The 18035-nt window shown below is 49.8% G+C and overlaps 1 protein-coding gene across 2 annotated transcripts in view; it reads right to left on the reverse strand.

Moving 5' to 3' along the window:
• Positions 1–18035, reverse strand: part of SCARA3 (scavenger receptor class A member 3) — a 91408-nt gene that overhangs the window by 37687 nt on the left and 35686 nt on the right. Inside the window, exon 6 of one of the 2 annotated variants that reach the window (XR_014218173.1) lies at positions 11085–11887. Coding sequence is in view for 1 of the 2 variants with exons in the window: in XM_082217628.1 (XP_082073754.1) it covers positions 11448–11887 (440 nt within the window). In the remaining variant the exon portion in view is untranslated. Of the gene's footprint in view, positions 1–8519; positions 11888–18035 lie in introns of those variants that run through there. The other variant, XM_082217628.1, reaches the window with a different exon arrangement.

The following is an 18035-nucleotide window of genomic DNA, read 5'->3' on the forward strand; positions in this document are numbered from 1 at the left end:
AACAGAAATCGTGCTTCGGCGGCACGGCGGCAGCAGGAGGCCCCATTAGCTAAAGTGGTGCTTCAGGTTAAGAACAGTTTCAGGTTAAGTAAGGACCTCCAGAACGAATTAAGTCATAGAATCATAGAATCATAGAATCATAGAATCATAGAGTTGGAAGAGACCACAAGGGCCATCGAGTCCAACCCCCTGCCAAGCAGGAAACACCATCAGAGCACTCCTGACATATGGTTGTCAAGCCTCTGCTTAAAGACCTCCAAAGTAGGAGACTCCACCACACTCCTTGGCAGCAAATTCCACTGTCGAACAGCTCTTACTGTCAGGAAGTTCTTCCTAAGGTTTAGGTGGAATCTTCTTTCTTGTAGTTTGGATCCATTGCTCCATGTCCGCTTCTCCGGAGCAGCAGAAAACAACCTTTCTCCCTCCTCTATGTGACATCCTTTTATATATTTGAACATGGCTATCATATCACCCCTTAACCTCCTCTTCTCCAGGCTAAACATGCCCAGCTCCCTTAGCCGTTCCTCATAAGGCATCGTTTCCAGGCCTTTGACCATTTTGGTTGCCCTCCTCTGGACACGTTCCAGTTTGTCAGTGTCCTTCTTGAATTGTGGTGCCCAGAACTGGACACAGTACTCCAGGTGTGGTCTGACCAGAGCAGAATACAGTGGCACTATTACTTCCCTTGATCTAGATGCTATACTCCTATTGATGCAGCCCAGAATTGCATTGGCTTTTTTAGCTGCCGCGTCACACTGTTGGCTCATGTCACGTTTGTGGTCAACCAAGACTCCTAGATCCTTTTCACATGTACTGCTCTCAAGCCAGGTGTCACCCATCTTGTATTTGTGCCTCTCATTTTTTTTGCCCAAGTGCAATACTTTACATTTCTCCCTGTTAAAATTCATCTTGTTTATTTTTGCCCAGTTCTCTAATCTGTCAAGGTCGTTTTGAAGTGTGATCCTGTCCTCTGGGGTGTTAGCCACCCCTCCCAGTTTGGTGTCATCTGCAAATTTGATCAGGATGCCCTTGAGTCCATCATCCAAGTCGTTGTTAAAGATGTTGAATAAGACCGGGCCCTAGATAGAACCCTGTGGCACCCCACTAGTCACTCTTCTCCAGGATGAAGAGGAACCATTGATGAGCACCCTTTGGGTTCGGTCAGTCAGCCAGTTACAAATCCACTGAGTGGTAGCATAGTCAAGACCGCATTTTACCAGCTTCTTTACAAGAATATCATGGGGCACCTTGTCAAATGCCTTGCTGAAATCAAGGTAGGCTACATCCACTGCGTTCCCTTCATCTACCAGGCTTGTAATTCTGTCAAAAAACGAGATCAGGTTAGTCTGACATGACTTATTTTTCAGAAATCCATGCTGACTATTGGTGATCACAGCATTCCTTTCTAGGTGCTCACAGACTGTTTGCTTAATGATCTGCTCCAGAATCTTCCCTGCTATTGATGTCAGACTGACTGGGCGGTAATTATTTGGGTCCTCTCTTTTCCCCTTTTTGAAAATAGGGACAACATTTGCCCTCCTCCAGTCTGCCGGGACTTCGCCTGTTCTCCAGGAATTCTCAAAGATGACTGCCAGTGGTTCTGAGATCACATCTGCCAGTTCTTTTAATACTCTTGGATGCAGTTCATCTGGCCCTGGAGACTTGAATACATCTAAACTAGCCAAATATTCTTGTACTATCTCCTTAGTTATTCTGGGCTGTGTTTCCTTTGCTGAATCATTTGCTCCAAATTCTTCAGGTCGGGCATTGTTTTCTTTATCGGAGAAGACTGAGGCAAAGAAGGCATTGAGGAGTTCAGCCCTTTCTGTGTCCCCTGTTTGCATTTCACCATCTTCTCCTCTGAGTGACCCCATTGTTTCTTTGTTCTTCCTTTTGCTACGAACATACCCATAAAAGCCTTTTTTGTTGCTTTTAACCTCTCTAGCAAGCCTGAGTTCATTCTGTGCTTTAGCTTTTCTGACTTTGTGTCTACATGTGCTGGCTATTTGTTTGAATTCCTCTTTGGTGGTTTCCCCCCTTTTCCATCTTTTGTACACATCCTTTTTTAATCTTAATTCAGTTAAAAGTTCTTTAGATAGCCACCCTGGCTTCTTTAGGCACCTTCCATGTTTCCGTCTCATTGGTATTGCCTGACGTTGTGCTTTTAGTATCTCCCTCTTAACAAACTCACAGCCATCATGAACTCCCTTTTCTTTTAGTATTGTTTATCCATGGGATCTCACCCAGCACTTCCCTAAGTTTTATGAAGTCGGCTTTCTTAAAGTCAAGAAATTGAGTCCTAGTATGCTTGGCTGCTCCTTTCCGCTGTATAGTAAACTTCAGAAGAGCATGATCACTCGCGCCTAATGATCCTTCCACTTCTACCCCACTAACCAGGTCATCAACATTGGTTAGGACCAGATCTATAATGGCTGTTCCTCTTGTTGCTTCTCCCACTTTCTGGACAATGAAGTTGTCTGCAAGGCCAGTGAGGAATCTGTTTGACCTTATGCTCTTGGCTGAGTTTGACGTCCAACAAATATCCGGGTAATTGAAGTCCCCCATTACTACTATCTCCCTTCCTTTTGCATGCTTGGCCATCTGTTCCAGGAAGGCATCATCTATGTCCTCCGTTTGGCTTGGGGATCTATAGTAAACTCCCACAATGAGGTCTCTGTTATTCTTCTCTCCCTTAATTTTGACCCAAATGCTCTCACTTTGGCTTTGAGGATCTAAATCTTGGATCTCTTCACAGGTATACACATCCCTGACATATAACGCCACTCCTCCTCCTTTCTTGTCTGGTCTGTTTCTCTGAAATAGATTGTATCCCCCCATTATTACATTCCAATCGTGGGACTTATCCCACCAGGTTTCAGTGATGCCTATTATGTCATATTTAGTTTGCTGTACCAAGAGCTCAAGCTCATCTTGTTTATTTCCCATGCTTTGCGCATTAGTGTACAGACATTGAAGTCCATTAATCATTCCCCCGTGTCTCTTATTTAAGGATTTTTTCCTCCCACCACTAGGTCCGTGTGCTGTTTTCTCCATTTGGTCTATGACATTTGGATGATCATCTTCATTAATTGATAGGCTCCTACCTTCAGGAGCACTGTCTCCCTCCCCCACATTAGTCAGTTTAAAGCCCTCCTGATGAGGTTTCTGAGATTTTTGGCAAAAACATTTCTCCCAACCGTTGTGAGGTGCAGCCCATCACTTGCCAGAAGTCCATCTTCAAGAAACTGCAGTCCGTGATCTAAGAATCCAAACCGTTCCTGTTTACACCATTTGCGAAGCCAGCTGTTCACTTCCACTATTTTCCCCTCTCTCCCTGGGCCACGTCGTTCAACTGGGAGGACAGATGAGATGACAATTTGTGCATTTAGTTGCTTCAATTTCCTGCCGAGAGCCTCGTAGTCTCTTTTGATCTTCTGGAGGCTATTGCTTGCAGTGTCATTGGTTCCCACATGAACCAAGAGGAAGGGGTATTTGTCAGTGGGTTTTATGATTCCTTGCAGTCGTTCAGTTACATCTTGGATCTTAGCCCCGGGGAGACAGCACACTTCCCGAGACATCTTGTCAGGCCCACAGATCACTGCTTCTGTTCCCCTCAGTAGGGAATCCCCTATCACCACTACACGCCTCCTCTTGGGTTTGGTCGGGGTTCTTCCGTGAGCTGTCCGTTCCAAGGTCGCCTGCACATTCCCTGAGGACTGACTTTGCTGCTCGTCTTCATATACCTGATCGACTGTAATGAGGGAGAGATCCTCAAATGGAGTCTGCTCTTCGTCTTCCATGCTAGGGGAGAGGACCTCAAAGCGATTGTGTATTTCTAAGCAATCAGAGTGAACCCTGGGCCTCCTACTTCTTTGAGTCACGTTTCTCCATATATCTGGCTCCTGTGTTGGTGAACTAGACTCCTTCTCAGGGGAGTCCCCTGTCTCCTCCTTGGTGGAGACGGTGTGCTCTGTTGCTTCCAAGAAGAGCTCCAGCTCTCTAATTCTTTGGAGCGTAGCTACACGTTCCTCCAGTTGCTGGACTTTGTCTTTTAAGAGAGCAATCAACATGCAATTGCTGCAGGTAAAGCTGCCTGCAACCTTTGGCAAGATGGCAAACATTGCGCAGGAATCGCAGGCGACTGCAGCTGTTCCCTCCCCTTCCATCTTGAGATCGTGTCGTTGGGGTTGGCTACAGAGGTCCTCCATCATAAAAAGCTTGAAGACAGGACAAATAACTTCCCCCACACAAAAAAACACCTAGATCTCCCCCCACAAACGTTTGAGACTAGCTCCCCTAAATCTAAAAGATGGATCTAACTGCGCGCGCCGCTAGGCGCGCGCCGCTGCCCTGCAAACTCTGATAAGCTCCTCCCACAGCTAATCCCCTGCCTCAACAGAAACCCTGCCCCCTCTGACCTTTACACAGGGAAAACAGCTAATGAGCCACAAAGAAGTACTTAACCCGAGGTACCACTGTATTGTATCTGAAGAAATTTGCATGCACACGAAAGCTCATACCAATAACAAACTTAGTTGGTCTCTAAGGTGCTACTGGAAGGAATTTTTTTTAATTTTGTTTCTGCCCCAATATTTTGTTCAAGTTGGCACCTCTGGCAGGACCACTCCCTAAAATGGGCAGGGTATGAAGGGAAGGCCTTTTCAGTGTTGGCTCCCAGGCCCTGGAACTCTGTGCAAGAAACAGGCTGGCTCTTCCTTTGATTTTGGGCGCCTGGTCAAAGCATTATTTTTGGCAGCTCTAGAACTTGAATCAGTTCTTATGATTAAAGATCTCTGGCTTTTGTTTTTCTCATTTTTGCTCTGCTCTGCTGTTCTGTGTTATTGCTCTTTTCTGTTTTATTTATCTTGTTTTGGTTTTCCAGCTTTGCTGGCTGCTGCACCATTTATGTATTTTGCAATGCCTTTGTGTCTCCCCTCCCCCCCAGTTATTATTATTATTATTATTATTTTCTCATCCTTGGCTGCCTTGGCAAGACTGAAATGCTGGAAGGAAGCTCTTTGTTCTGAGCTCTCCTAACCTTCTCTGCTCTTCTGACCTAGTTGGAAGCAGGATGAGGCCTCAGCTCAGGACCTTAGCCGGTGCACGAGTTTACATATAGTTCACTGGGAGCCAAGGAAGGTGCAACGAGATCGGATGATCCACATCGGACTATTGAAAAAGCAGAGTTCTGTATTCTGAAGTTTCTGTGGCCTTTTCAAAGGCAATTCCATTAAATCTGTCTTGGGGGAATCCCTGCCACTGTACAGAAGAGATTAACTGGACCAGATTATGGGGCTTCTGGTCTAGTCAATTTCACTTGGGGGGAAAAGGGGGGAAAAAGAGAGAGCATGCTCTCAAATGGGCTGGGAGGGAGAAACAGTGTTTGAAAATGGTGAGACATAACTCAATGAGAGAGGGGCAACTTTATTTTTTCCTTTTCAAAGGGGGCTGCATGAATTATATACAGCTTGGCTCCAACTCCAATAGTCAGCATGGATTTCTGAAAAATAAGTCATGTCAGACTAACCTGATCTCGTTTTTTGACAGAATTACAAGCCTGGTAGATGAAGGGAACGCAGTGGATGTAGCCTACCTTGATTTCAGCAAGGCATTTGACAAGGTGCCCCATGATATTCTTGTAAAGAAGCTGGTAAAATGCGGTCTTGACTATGCTACCACTCAGTGGATTTGTAACTGGCTGACTGACCGAACCCAAAGGGTGCTCATCAATGGTTCCTCTTCATCCTGGAGAAGAGTGACTAGTGGGGTGCCACAGGGTTCTGTCTTGGGCCCGGTCTTATTCAACATCTTTATCAACGACTTGGATGATGGACTCAAGGGCATCCTGATCAAATTTGCAGATGACACCAAACTGGGAGGGGTGGCTAACACCCCAGAGGACAGGATCACACTTCAAAACGACCTTGACAGATTAGAGAACTGGGCAAAAATAAACAAGATGAATTTTAACAGGGAGAAATGTAAAGTATTGCACTTGGGCAAAAAAAATGAGAGGCACAAATACAAGATGGGTGACACCTGGCTTGAGAGCAGTACATGTGAAAAGGATCTAGGAGTCTTGGTTGACCACAAACTTGACATGAGCCAACAGTGTGACGCGGCAGCTAAAAAAGCCAATGCAATTCTGGGCTGCATCAATAGGAGTATAGCATCTAGATCAAGGGAAGTAATAGTGCCACTGTATTCTGCTCTGGTCAGACCACACCTGGAGTACTGTGTCCAGTTCTGGGCACCACAATTCAAGAAGGACACTGACAAACTGGAACGTGTCCAGAGGAGGGCAACCAAAATGGTCAAAGGCCTGGAAACGATGCCTTATGAGGAACGGCTAAGGGAGCTGGGCATGTTTAGCCTGGAGAAGAGGAGGTTAAGGGGTGATATGATAGCCATGTTCAAATATATAAAAGGATGTCACATAGAGGAGGGAGAAAGGTTGTTTTCTGCTGCTCCAGAGAAGCGGACACGGAGCAATGGATCCAAGCTACAAGAAAGAAGATTCCACCTAAACATTAGGAAGAACTTCCTGACAGTAAGAGCTGTTTGACAGTGGAATTTGCTGCCAAGGAGTGTGGTGGAGTCTCCTACTTTGGAGGTCTTTAAGCAGAGGCTTGACAACCATATGTCAGGAGTGCTCTGATGGTGTTTCCTGCTTGGCAGGGGGTTGGACTCGATGGCCCTTGTGGTCTCTTCCAACTCTATGATTCTATGATTCTATGATTCTATTCTATGATTCTAACTGTCTGAAATGCCAAATTCCCTTCCATGTACCTACCCAGGCTCTGAGATCTTCTCCAGCCATCCAGGCCTGCTTGGTGGAAAAGTTGGAGAGGCAACTTTGGAACTCGCTGCCTAGAGAAGATAGACTGTTTAGGGAAGCTTTTAATGTTTGATGCATTACTGTATTTTAATATTTTGTTGGAAGCCGCCCAGAGTGGCTGGGGAAGCCCAGCCAGATGGGCGGGGTATAGATAATTTATTGTTGTTGTTGTTGTTGTTGTTGTTGTTGTTGTTGTTGTTGTTGTTGTTGTTGTTACTGCTTCCCTCCTTGTTGTCTTTCCACGACTAGGTGAAAACTTTCCTCTTCCATCTGGCCTTAGGGAACTGGCTTGTTTTTAAGGAAAGGGCTTGGAGCAACGCTGTGCTGCTATTATTATCGTTACTATTATCGTTTATTAAATTTCTGTACCGTCCTTCATGCAAGGATCACCGGGCAGTTTACAGTATAAAAACACAAAAAATGCATAGCATAGTGACAAACAAAGAACTGTCTGCATTTTAATATATCTATCAGAGCTTAATTACGGTTTGCCGTATTTTTCGCTCCATAAGATGACCTGACCATAAGACGCACCTAGTTTTTAGAGGAGGAAAACAAGAAAAAAAAATCTGAATGAAACAGTGGATGTATGATTTTTGTGATGCATGCTGTAGCCACAGACATCTGATTTGATGGTGAATTTGGGCAAACCCAATGCAAAAATCCTGAGGATCCATGTGGATCCGTGCTTTGTAACCACGTTTTTGTGCCATTGCGGTCCCACGAAACAGTGGGCGCGTGGGTTTTCTTGGTGCAGGCTGTAGGTATGGACATGCTATGTGATCTGATGGTAAATTTGGGGTGACCCAATGCAAAAATCCTGAGGATCCATGGGCTTTTACCTCCCCCCTCCCAGGCAGCCTCCTTTATTGCTAGCGTCCCTTATCTCCCTCCCGATCGCTTACCGATCAGCTGCTTCCTTTCAACACCCCCTTCCCTCTTGTTTGCCTTAGTGTCTTTTCCTTAGCTGGAGGAGTTTTTTTGCTCCTCCTTTTCTTCTAATTTCTCTCCTTATTGCTTTAGTCTTCCTGTCCCCCCCCCCCTGCAAGTTTGCTGTCTTTACTTCCCCCCCACCCAGGCAGCCTCCTTTATCTCTAGCGTCCCTTATCTCCCTCCCCGATCGGCAAATGATCAGCGGCTTTGTTTCAAAACCCCATTCCCTCTTTCAAAAAAAAAAAAAAAAAAAAAAAAGAAAGAAAGAAAGAAAGAAAAGAAAGAAAAGAAAATAAAAGAAAAGAAAAGAAAGCATGATCTGCTTTTTGCCCCTGGGCAATTCGGCTCCAGGGACCACACATTCGCTCCATAAGAGGCACAGACATTTTCCCTTACTTTTTAGGAAGAAAAAGGGTGTCTTATGGGGCAAAAAAGGTAATTATTATCTTCCCCAGTTTGTTTTGGGTTTTATGTGTGTTGTTTTAAATTGCGTGAGCTGCCTTGAGGCAAAAGCTGGGATATAAATAAATGGAATGAAAATATGGATATGTTACACGTGCTTTACCAGTGAGTAAGAAAAAGGGTGTGTGCCGCCCCCCCCGGTATATCAAACTCTTTATGAAGCCTTTAAACAGCTCTCTGATTGAATGCAGGCTACAAGCTGGGACCCCTTTGCCCTCCGTCTCTCCTTGATTTTAGGGGGGTGCCCACCCCCCCTGCCCTGCACCCAAGGGAGTCAGGCGATGAGACTTGTACATCCGTATCTTTATTGGTCTGGAAATTATACATGTGGCTGCTGTTACATGATACATGGATACCAGGGTTACACTTCGGCGGGGGACTGATGACGCAAACCAGCTGCACCATGGAACGGGCGCACGGGCGCACAGAAACAACACAACACGCACGCAACGGGAAGCACTGCAACAGATCCTCACAACACACGAATGGCTGTCGCAAGAACGGGCCGCCTTGTGGGGCGACCATATTTTGGAGGGTGAATGAGCTTGCGCCCCACAGTCCTTTGCTTCGCTGCAGAAGGTACCTTGGGGGCACCTTTTGGGATTGTGGGGCGCACGCACGCCCTTTTGGGGGCGTCTGCAGCTGCCTCCAGCCCACCACGGTCTTCCTCAGCCAGAGCTGGCATGTTGGCACACTGCCTGGCTGACCTGCAGGTGGTGGGGCACCAGTTCCTGAAACGGAGGTGTTCACTGTGCGAAGGTGAGAGAGGCTAGAACACGGTTCTGTGGATCCAGCCCAGAAGTTCAGACGGAATTCTGTAGCCTCTCCACGTGAAAGATTCCGGGTTCAATCTCTGGCAGGATCTCCAGAAAGTTCTGGAGGAAAAACTCTCCTCTGGCTGAGTCCCTGGAGAGTCACAGATCAGCCTCCTCAGGACATCACTGGAGGCTTTTAAGCAGGGGCTGGGTGGCCACCTGTTGGGGATTATTCAGCTGCAATAGGGGGTTGGGCTAGATGGCCTTTGGAGGGCCCCTTCCAACTCTGCAGTTCTGTCCCACGATTCTGTGATTCCAGCCAACAGAGGAAGGCCATTGGGTTCATGGGAGTCTCTCCCCCCTCTACCTGGACATACTGTTGGGGGTTCAGCCCAAGGCCTTCTGCACTCAAGGCAGCTGTTCTGCCCCCTTATGATTGACCAGGCCATCTCCAAACCTGCCTTGCAGTGTGGCTGGCTACTCCGATGGCCAGCAGCTCTGCCTAAAAGGGCCTTGTGCAAAGCAAGACGTCCATCCCTGATCTACTGCTTTTCAACTGGAAAGTCCAGGGATCAAACCTGAGGCCGCCTTCTGCACGCAAAGCCTGGGCTCTACCAATGAACTACGGCCTGTCCTAACCGGCTCTCTTTTTCTGCTGCTGTGGGAGAAACGGGAATCGTGGGAAACAGCCTGCAGATGTTCTACCGGGAGTGCTGGACATCTGTGCCGCCTGCCCTGCTCTTCTGCTTTCTGCAACAACCCGCATCCGGAAATGTAGCAGCTAAGGCTTTTCCTTCCATGGGAGCAGGAGGGAGGAAGAGTATCGCCAGCTAAGAAAAGCCTGCTGGGTCAGGTCAGTCCAGAATCCTGTTCTCAAAGGGGCCAACTGGATACCTTAATGGGAAGGCTGTTATCAGGATCTGAGCATGAGAGCCCTCTCCCATCCTGCGACTTCCAGCAACTGGTGTTCAGACGCACCACTGCCTCTGACTGTGCAGCCATCCAAGTTGGCGGCCATCTCCAGTGGAAGGGAGTTCCATAGTTTAACGATGCGTTTTTATGTGTTGGGCTGCTGCTAAAAGGCGCAGTAGCAGGGCAAGGGGAAAAGGTGGCAACCTTTCACACGCACATATGCACACACCCAAATCTACACATTGTGATGGCCTGGGACTTGGGCTCGGACTCGGAACCGGAGGAGTCTCGGTCTGCACCAGATCCTTTGCCTCAGGCAGCATCTGAACCGAGTCTGGGGCCTGATCCTGAAGAGTCCCAGTCTGCACAGGTTCCCCTGCAACAAGCACCAGCTGGGCCAAGGAGTCAGGGGCCTGATCCCGCCCTGGCTCCAGATGCGGGGGTGACCTCCTTGCCTCCAGCTGGGCCATCACTTACAGCTGCTCCACTACCGGTTGGGTCAGGAGAGGCTCCTGGGTCTAGTCACCCACCGACGTCTCCGGAGCTGCAGAGACTGAGGTCTGAGAGAAGGAGAGACCTGAGTACTCGCAGGAGGAGTGCTCGCCTTGGGCGAGACAGAGAGGTGAGTTGCTGGGGGATCAGGACCGGCCGTTACCCCAACAGAGATAAAAGGCTGCTGGACCCTGCCCCAGGTTGCGGGAGCAATGTTGCTGTTTGCCAGATCCTGCCTGTGATCCTGTGCCTGACCTTGCCTGGTTTCCTGCCTTGGCCCTGCCGGACTGACTTCTCGCGGAATCCTTGGATTTGGGACTGGATCTGGACCGCGTGGCTCGGGTTAACCCCCAGGCCCAGCACACACATGTAGAAATTTTGCTCTTCCACTGCAATGGAAAACACCCTCACATCTTTCCCCAGCTCACACATAGGTTGACCAAAGGAGAAGAAGAGGAGGAGGAGTTTGGATTTGATATCTTGCCTTATCACTACCCGAAGGAGTCTCAAAGCGGCTAACGTTCTCCTTTCCCTTCCTGCCCCACAACAAACACTCTGTGAGGTGAGTGGGGCTGAGAGACTTCAGAGAAGTGTGACTGGCCCAAGGCCACCCAGCAGCTGCATGTGGAGGAGCGGAGACGCGAACCCGGTTCACCAGATTACGAGTTCACCGCTCTGAACCACTACACCACACTGGATCACTTCCAAAGGAGTCTTTGGAAGGGCAAATAGCCAGGGATCTGGAGATCTGTTTAGCGGTTCGATCTCAGTGGTCCTGCGGCAGGGGGCGGGCAAAGAAGGTGCTCAACACGAGGCGGGAGGGTGGCCGGAGTTTAGCAGCTGCAACTCTTCGTCTTGGATGGTTCTCCAGTTTCCCCGAAGCTGCTGCAAACGGTGCCCCGAACTGTGCAGAATAAATGAGGGCAGGAGCTGGGGTGGTGGGACCTTCCATGGATGCGGGGGGCAGCTGCCTGCAGTCAAAAAGAGTCTGTCCGCCTGCCCACCACCAACACATCTACCCCCACCCCTTTCTGTACGGGGGACAAAGGAACTGCTCACATTCCCGGGGGCCCCGGGGGCCCTGGTAACCCCGGCCGCCCCTGGATCCCAGGGTCCCCTTTTGGCCCGGTCGGCCCGATTGAGCCCGGCGGCCCCATTTTCCCTGGGATGCCCGGCTTCCCCTGCAGCCCAGGAGGTCCTGCTGGTCCCGGTGGCCCCCCAGGCCCTGGGGGCCCCACATCGCCCTTGGGGCCTGCTTGCCCTTTGGCGCCCCCTTGTCCGAAGCTTCCCTTGGCCCCTTTGAAGCCTGGGAGGCCTTTCGCGCCCACGAGGCCTCTCTCGCCTGCAGGGCCCGGGTTGCCTGGGGGGCCCTGGGCTCCTGGGGGCCCCGGCGGCCCCAGGCTCCCGGAGTCGCCTTTCGCTCCTCTGCTCCCGGTCGGCCCTTTGACACCAACGTCGCCTCTGAATCCTCGAGGGCCGGGTGGGCCAGGGACACCTGGATAGGACGAGAGGGAAATATGGGGTCAGCAACAGTAAACTATGCAACAACATCCAGGGCAGTGTACCACTATGAGATTGTGATGGGGGGTCAGTCTGGATGATGCCCTGGGTCCCCTTTCCAATTTTTGGCTTCCTGTGCCCAGTGAGGCTTGGGATCTTATAGAAGAGATTGGTGAACCGTACAGGTTTCTTTGTAAGAAAAATGACCACTTGAATATCCTCATTGGCATCCCAAAATAATGATCTGAGTTGTTAGAGCAACAACTAAGGATGGATGGAGGCCAACAGATTGAGGTTGAATTCTGACAAGACAGATGTACAGTCATACCTCGGGTTGAAGTAGCTTCAGGTTGAGCGTTTTCGGGTTGCACTCCGCAGCGACCCAGAAGTAACAGAGCGCGTTACTTCCAGGTTTCGTTGCTCGCGCATGTGCAGACGCTCAAAATCACGTTACATGCATGTGTGGAAGCGGCGAATTGCGACCTGCACACGCCCAGGTTGCGTTCGCTTCAGGATGTGAATGGGGATCCGGAACAGATCCCATTCGCATCCAGAGGTACCACTGTACTGTTTTGGGGGGACAGGAGGCGGGCGGGTGTGGAGGATTCCCTGGTCCTGAATGGGGTAACGGTGCCCCTGAAGGACCAGTTGCGCAGCCTGGGAGTCATTCTGGACTCACAGCTGTCCATGGAAGCGCAAGTCAATTCTGTGTCCAGGGCAGCTGTTTACCAGCTCCATCTGGGATGCAGGATGAGACCCTCCCTGCCCGCAGACTTTCTTGCCAGAGTGGTGCATGCTCTGGTTATCTCCCGCTTGGACTACTGCAATACGCTCTACGTGGGGCTACCTTTGAAGGTGACCAGGAAACTACAACTAATCCAGAATGTGGCAGCTAGACTGGTGACTGGGAGCGGCCGCCGAAACCACATAACACCAGTCCTGAAAGACCTACAATGGCTCCCAGTACGTTTCTGAGCACAATTCAAAGTGTTGGTGCTGACCTTGAAAACCCTAAACGGCCTCGGTCCAGTATATCTGAAGGAGTGTCTTCACCCCCATCGTTGATCCTGGACACTGAGGTCCAGCTCCGATGGCCTTCTGGCGGTTCCCTCCCTGTGAGAAGTGATGCTACAGGGAACCAGGCAGAGGGCCTTCTCGGTGGTGGCACCTGCCCTGTGGAATGCCCTCCCATCAGATCTGACTTTAGAAGACATCTGAAGCCCTGTTCAGGAAAGTTTTTAATGTTAGATCTTTTAGGGAAGCTTTTAATGTATAATAGGTTATTGTATTTTAGTGTTTTGTTGGAAGCCGCCCAGAGTGGCTGGGGAAACCCAGCCAGATGGGCGGGGTATAAATAAGTTGTTGTTGTTGTTGTTGTTAATGGGCGGACCATTTCTCCAGCCCCCTATCCCAGCTGCAAGGTGGGAGAACATGAGCCAGAGTTTGGGGCTGTGAGCTGAGCCGGAATCAGGCTGGGAGCTGGAGACACAGAGACGTGCTTGCTCTGTGCTGGGTCCAAAGCTTTTGCCCAACAAACCCACATGCCCCAAAGACTGGAATTCTTTGCGATGAGGAAGGTGATGGCAAATGTCCTGATACCCTGGGGGTGGGAGGAAGGGAAGTGTTGGTCTCCTAGGGTGGGAGGCCGGGAGAAGAAAGGAAATCTCCCAGGTGAGAGCTGGGAGGGGCTACTACCTTTTCAGAGAAACATAGAATCTTAGAGTTAGAAGGGGATCCAAGGGTCATCTAGTCCAACCCCTTTCGAGGCAGGAATCTCCACAAAACTAACTTGTGGGAACTACAGTCAAAATAAAAAAAAATCCTTCCAGTAGCACCTTAAAGACCAACTAAGTTAGTTCTTGGTATGAGCTTTCGTGTGCATGCACACTTCTTCAGATACACTGAAACAGAAGTTGCCAGATCCTTCTATATAGTGAGAAGGTGGAGAGGGGTATTACTCAGAAGGGTGGTGGGAATGGGAGATTGGCAGATAGCTGAGATGAGCCTGTTGACGACTCTTAATTACTGTAATAGGTCTTACAGGAAAAGGCAAGGGGTGAGAAGGTGAGAAATGTTGTGGGAACTACCTTTAAGAGAGGACAACATGTTCTGTTTGTACTTTCCGTAGCTGTTCTTATTTTTTATTTACATTCGTATCTTCCAGTATTATGGGGGGCGGGGCGGGGAAAACCTTTGATAAAAATCTTAATAGGCAAGGTAACTGTGAGGATAACCAGTGTCTCTTTTTTTGGAAAAAGGTGCCACACTTTTAACATTCGGGAAAAATGCAATGGTACTGCGTACAGCCTTGAGTACTGCCAGAAAAAGGACTAGGGGGTAAGTCTTGCTTGGCACAATGTCGTCTGATCTTCCCACAAACCGATCAGAACAATTGCTGAATAAATTGAGCCGAGGTCAAGTACTCTCTCTGCAAACAAATAGGGCCAAATACTCATGGAACAGGTTTGGAAGCAACCTATGCAGAATGCAGCCTCTGGAGGGGTTGTTGCAGGAATTTATGTACAGATGGGGGGGGGGTTGCCCCTCCAACAGATGTCATGCACATGCAGCCCACTACCAAAACCAGCACAGTCACTTTTGTGACTTGTCCCCACAAAACACTTCATCACAGTTTCTTCCTCTCTATTCAAAGGGCCTTTGCTGCACGATACCAAATGTAAGAATTCACTGATCAATGTATCTCTGTACTGGCTCACTGGGAAAACTTCAGAAATTCATCTAGACAGGTGAGCTCAGCTCCTCAGCAGCCCCTCTGCCTGAGGGATAATCCCTGGCATCCTGATACCTGAGTGCCAGACAGGTAGCGATTCCAGAAATAACAAACCCAGATGGAGACAAAAGGGTGGGATGAACTTGGCTGGGAAACAGGGAAATATCTATTTTGTTCCACTTGATGGGTGTTTGGTGGAGGGCAAGGGGAACCATGGGGCAGGGTCCAGGATGCTCAGATGACTGCCACCAGACCTCCCCTTTCATGATGTAACCGTGATGTAGTTTGGGGGGTGTAACATGGGGATGAGCAACTAATAAAAGTTGGGGTTCTCTTTTGTTCGGGGCTTCCATCCTGTTTCACCTGGTGGCAGGTGGGAGTCCCGTCGTGACAGTCTTCAATCAAGACCAAGCCTACTGCTTTGGTATTCCTGGCTGGTGTCCTTGTTTTTTTGTCCAAGGGAGCCCTTGGATTCAGTGGCGTAGCGTGGGTTGTCAGCACCCAGGGCAAGGCAAGTAATTTGCGCCCCCTAACCCGTGGATTTGCGCCCCCTAACCCGTGGATTTGCGCCCCCTAACCTGTGGATTTGCGCCCCCTAACCCCCTAACCCCCAGATGTTGCGCCCGGTGCGGCCGGCCCCCCCTGCACCCCCCACGCTACGCCACTGCTTGGATTTCTCCGTTAACAGGGTTGACAGAAGTAAAGCCGTCTTGCTGAGATTCTTGGCTCTTTTGCCGGGCCTCTACGATTTGGAAGCTGAGCCGGGACATTTGCAAACAAACAGGTCTCCCAGAGACTGCCCAGAGGCGCCTCTGGGCCGGTGTCTTTCTGCAACATGTCACGGGCAACTGTGTGATGTTCTCCTTGCCAACCTGAGGGTGCAGAGGGGAGGTTCCAGCCTGGGACTGCTTAGATCTGGCTACCTGGCTGGGAGGGTCTGGGAACTCAATGTGCTGGGATCTGTAAGGAGAGAGATCAACAGCAGCCTCGAGCGCTCAGCTCCCACCCAGAGAAAGCCAAAGAAAACCTCCGGGAGGTTCTGCCTCCCCAGCTGGCATTTGCAAGCTCACAGGCCCGCCACTTGGGATGCAATCCTGTATTATTGACTCAGACCATCCTGCCAGGCCACGCACATAACTGGCCAGTCTGAGGCAGTACCCAGGGGTGGTTCTGGCTTGCGCCAGCTCGCTGTGCATTGCACTCTTTTTCCATAGCAATAAAAAAAAAAATTAAAATAACAGAGCTTAGCAGCAGGAAGGATAAACAGCACGCGGAGCAGCTGGGCCAGGGAAGTGGGGGAGACTTTGCTGAAGCTGCGGCAACAGGGCAGCTCCTAAGGGGCTCAAATCTTAAGGGAGGAGGAGGAGGGGAGGAGGTCCCGGCTTGGTACCCCAAATCTAGGGCTTTGTTTGATCCAAGGCTCAGCTCCAAAATCAGGAACTCTTGTCCTGAAAGGTGTGTGGGAGAAATAAAGGGGGACTCTGAGCATATGCAGAGTGCTCTCATCACTAAGTGATTATTGCCAGCTTCCAGGCAGCTAGGGAGACTCAGACTTTGTCCACTGCATCAATTCTAGGACGCCAATGGTCGGTTTAGCTGAGCATCCGGTTCTCACAGAAGCCAATCAGATACCTGTGGGAAACCTGCAAGCTGGATTTGAAAATAATAATAATAATAATAAATTTATTATTTGTACCCCGCCCATCTGGCTGGGTTTCCCCAGCCACTCTGGGCAGCTTCTGACAAAGATTAAGAATACATTAAAATGTCACACATTAAAAACCTCCCTGAACAGGGCTGCCTTCAGATGTCTTCTAAATGTTAGGTAGTTGTTTATTTCCTTGACATCTGGTGGGAGGGAATTCCACAGGGTGAGCGCCACCACCGAGAAGGCCCTCTGCCTGGTTCCCTGTAACTTAGCTTCTCACAATGAGGGAACCACCAGAAGGCCCTCAGAGCTGGACCTCAGTGTCCGGGCAGAATGATGGGGGTGGAGACGCTCCTTCAGGTATTCTGGGCCGAGGCCATTTAGGGCTTTAAAGGTCAGCACCAACACTCTGAATTGTGCTTGGAAATGTATTGGGAGCCAATGTAAGTCTTTCAAGATTTGTTGTAGTTTCTGGGTCACCTTCAAAGGGAGCCCCACGTAGAGCGCATTGCAGTAGTCCAAGCGAGAGCATGCACCACTCTGGCGAGACAGTCTGCGGGCAGGGAGGGTCTCATCCTGTGTATCAGATGGAGCTGGGAGACAGCTGCCCTGGACACAGAGTTGACCTGCGCCTCCATGGACAGCTGTGAGTCCAGTATGACTCCCAGGCTGCGCACCTGGTCCCTCAGGGGCACAGTTACCCCATTCAGGACCAGGGAGTCCCCCACACCAGCCTGCCCCCTGTCCCCCCAAAACAATAGTTCTGTCTTGTCAGGATGACTTTGGAGGCAGTTCCACAGTTTAACTATGCACAGACCCAGGTCTGGGGTTTTGGCGGTGTGCAAAAAGTCCAATGCGCTGAGATGGCAGCCATAGCAGCAGCAGTAGCGCACCTTGGGGGGTCTGAGCAGATCCTCACATTGGAGTAGGGTCCCCCCCCCCACGACATAGACTTTCACTCCCTGCTGCAATGTGTGAAGCATCTTCCTAAAAGGCAACCCCTCTTTCCTTCCACCCCGGGAGGCCAGAGTCACAGCCAGAGCACTGACACTCAGCTGCTTCCAATCAACGCCCTGTGTGTTTTTATGATGCATGTTGCAGCGCGTTTCAAATGGGAACCAGCTGTGGGGACCACGTCCTTAACGCTGCAGCGCCCGAATGCCGTGTTCACGTGCGAACAGATGAAGGAAGGCTGGCATTGTGCCTTGCCTCTGGCCCACTCGATGCCTAGGTCGCTCATGGTCTGGCAGAATTTTCAAGGGATTAGATAAGGTAAATGTAAAGGACCCCTTGTGGCGCTGTGGGTTAAACCACAGAGCCTAGGACTTAGAATCATAGAATCCTAGAGTTGGAAGAGACCACAAGGGCCATCGAGTCCAACCCCTGCCAAGCAGGAAACACCATCAGAGCACTCCTGACATATGGTTGTCAAGCCTCTGCTTAAAGACCTCCAAAGTAGGAGACTCCACCACACTCCTTGGCAGCAAATTCCACTGTCAAACAGCTCTTACTGTCAGGAAGTTCTTCCTCATGTTTAGGTGGAATCTTCTTTCTTGTAGTTTGGATCCATTGCTCCGTGTCCGCTTCTCTGGAGCAGCAGAAAACAACCTTTCTCCCTCCTCTATGTGACATCCTTTTATATATTTGAACATGGCTATCATATCACCCCTTAACCTCCTCTTCTCCAGGCTAAACATGCCCAGCTCCCTTAGCCGTTCCTCATAAGGCATCGTTTCCAGGCCTCTGACCATTTTGGTTGCCCTC

This window comes from Podarcis vaucheri (assembly GCF_965113315.1).
Source record: "Podarcis vaucheri genome assembly, chromosome: 3".
Lineage (NCBI taxonomy): Eukaryota > Metazoa > Chordata > Lepidosauria > Squamata > Lacertidae > Podarcis > Podarcis vaucheri.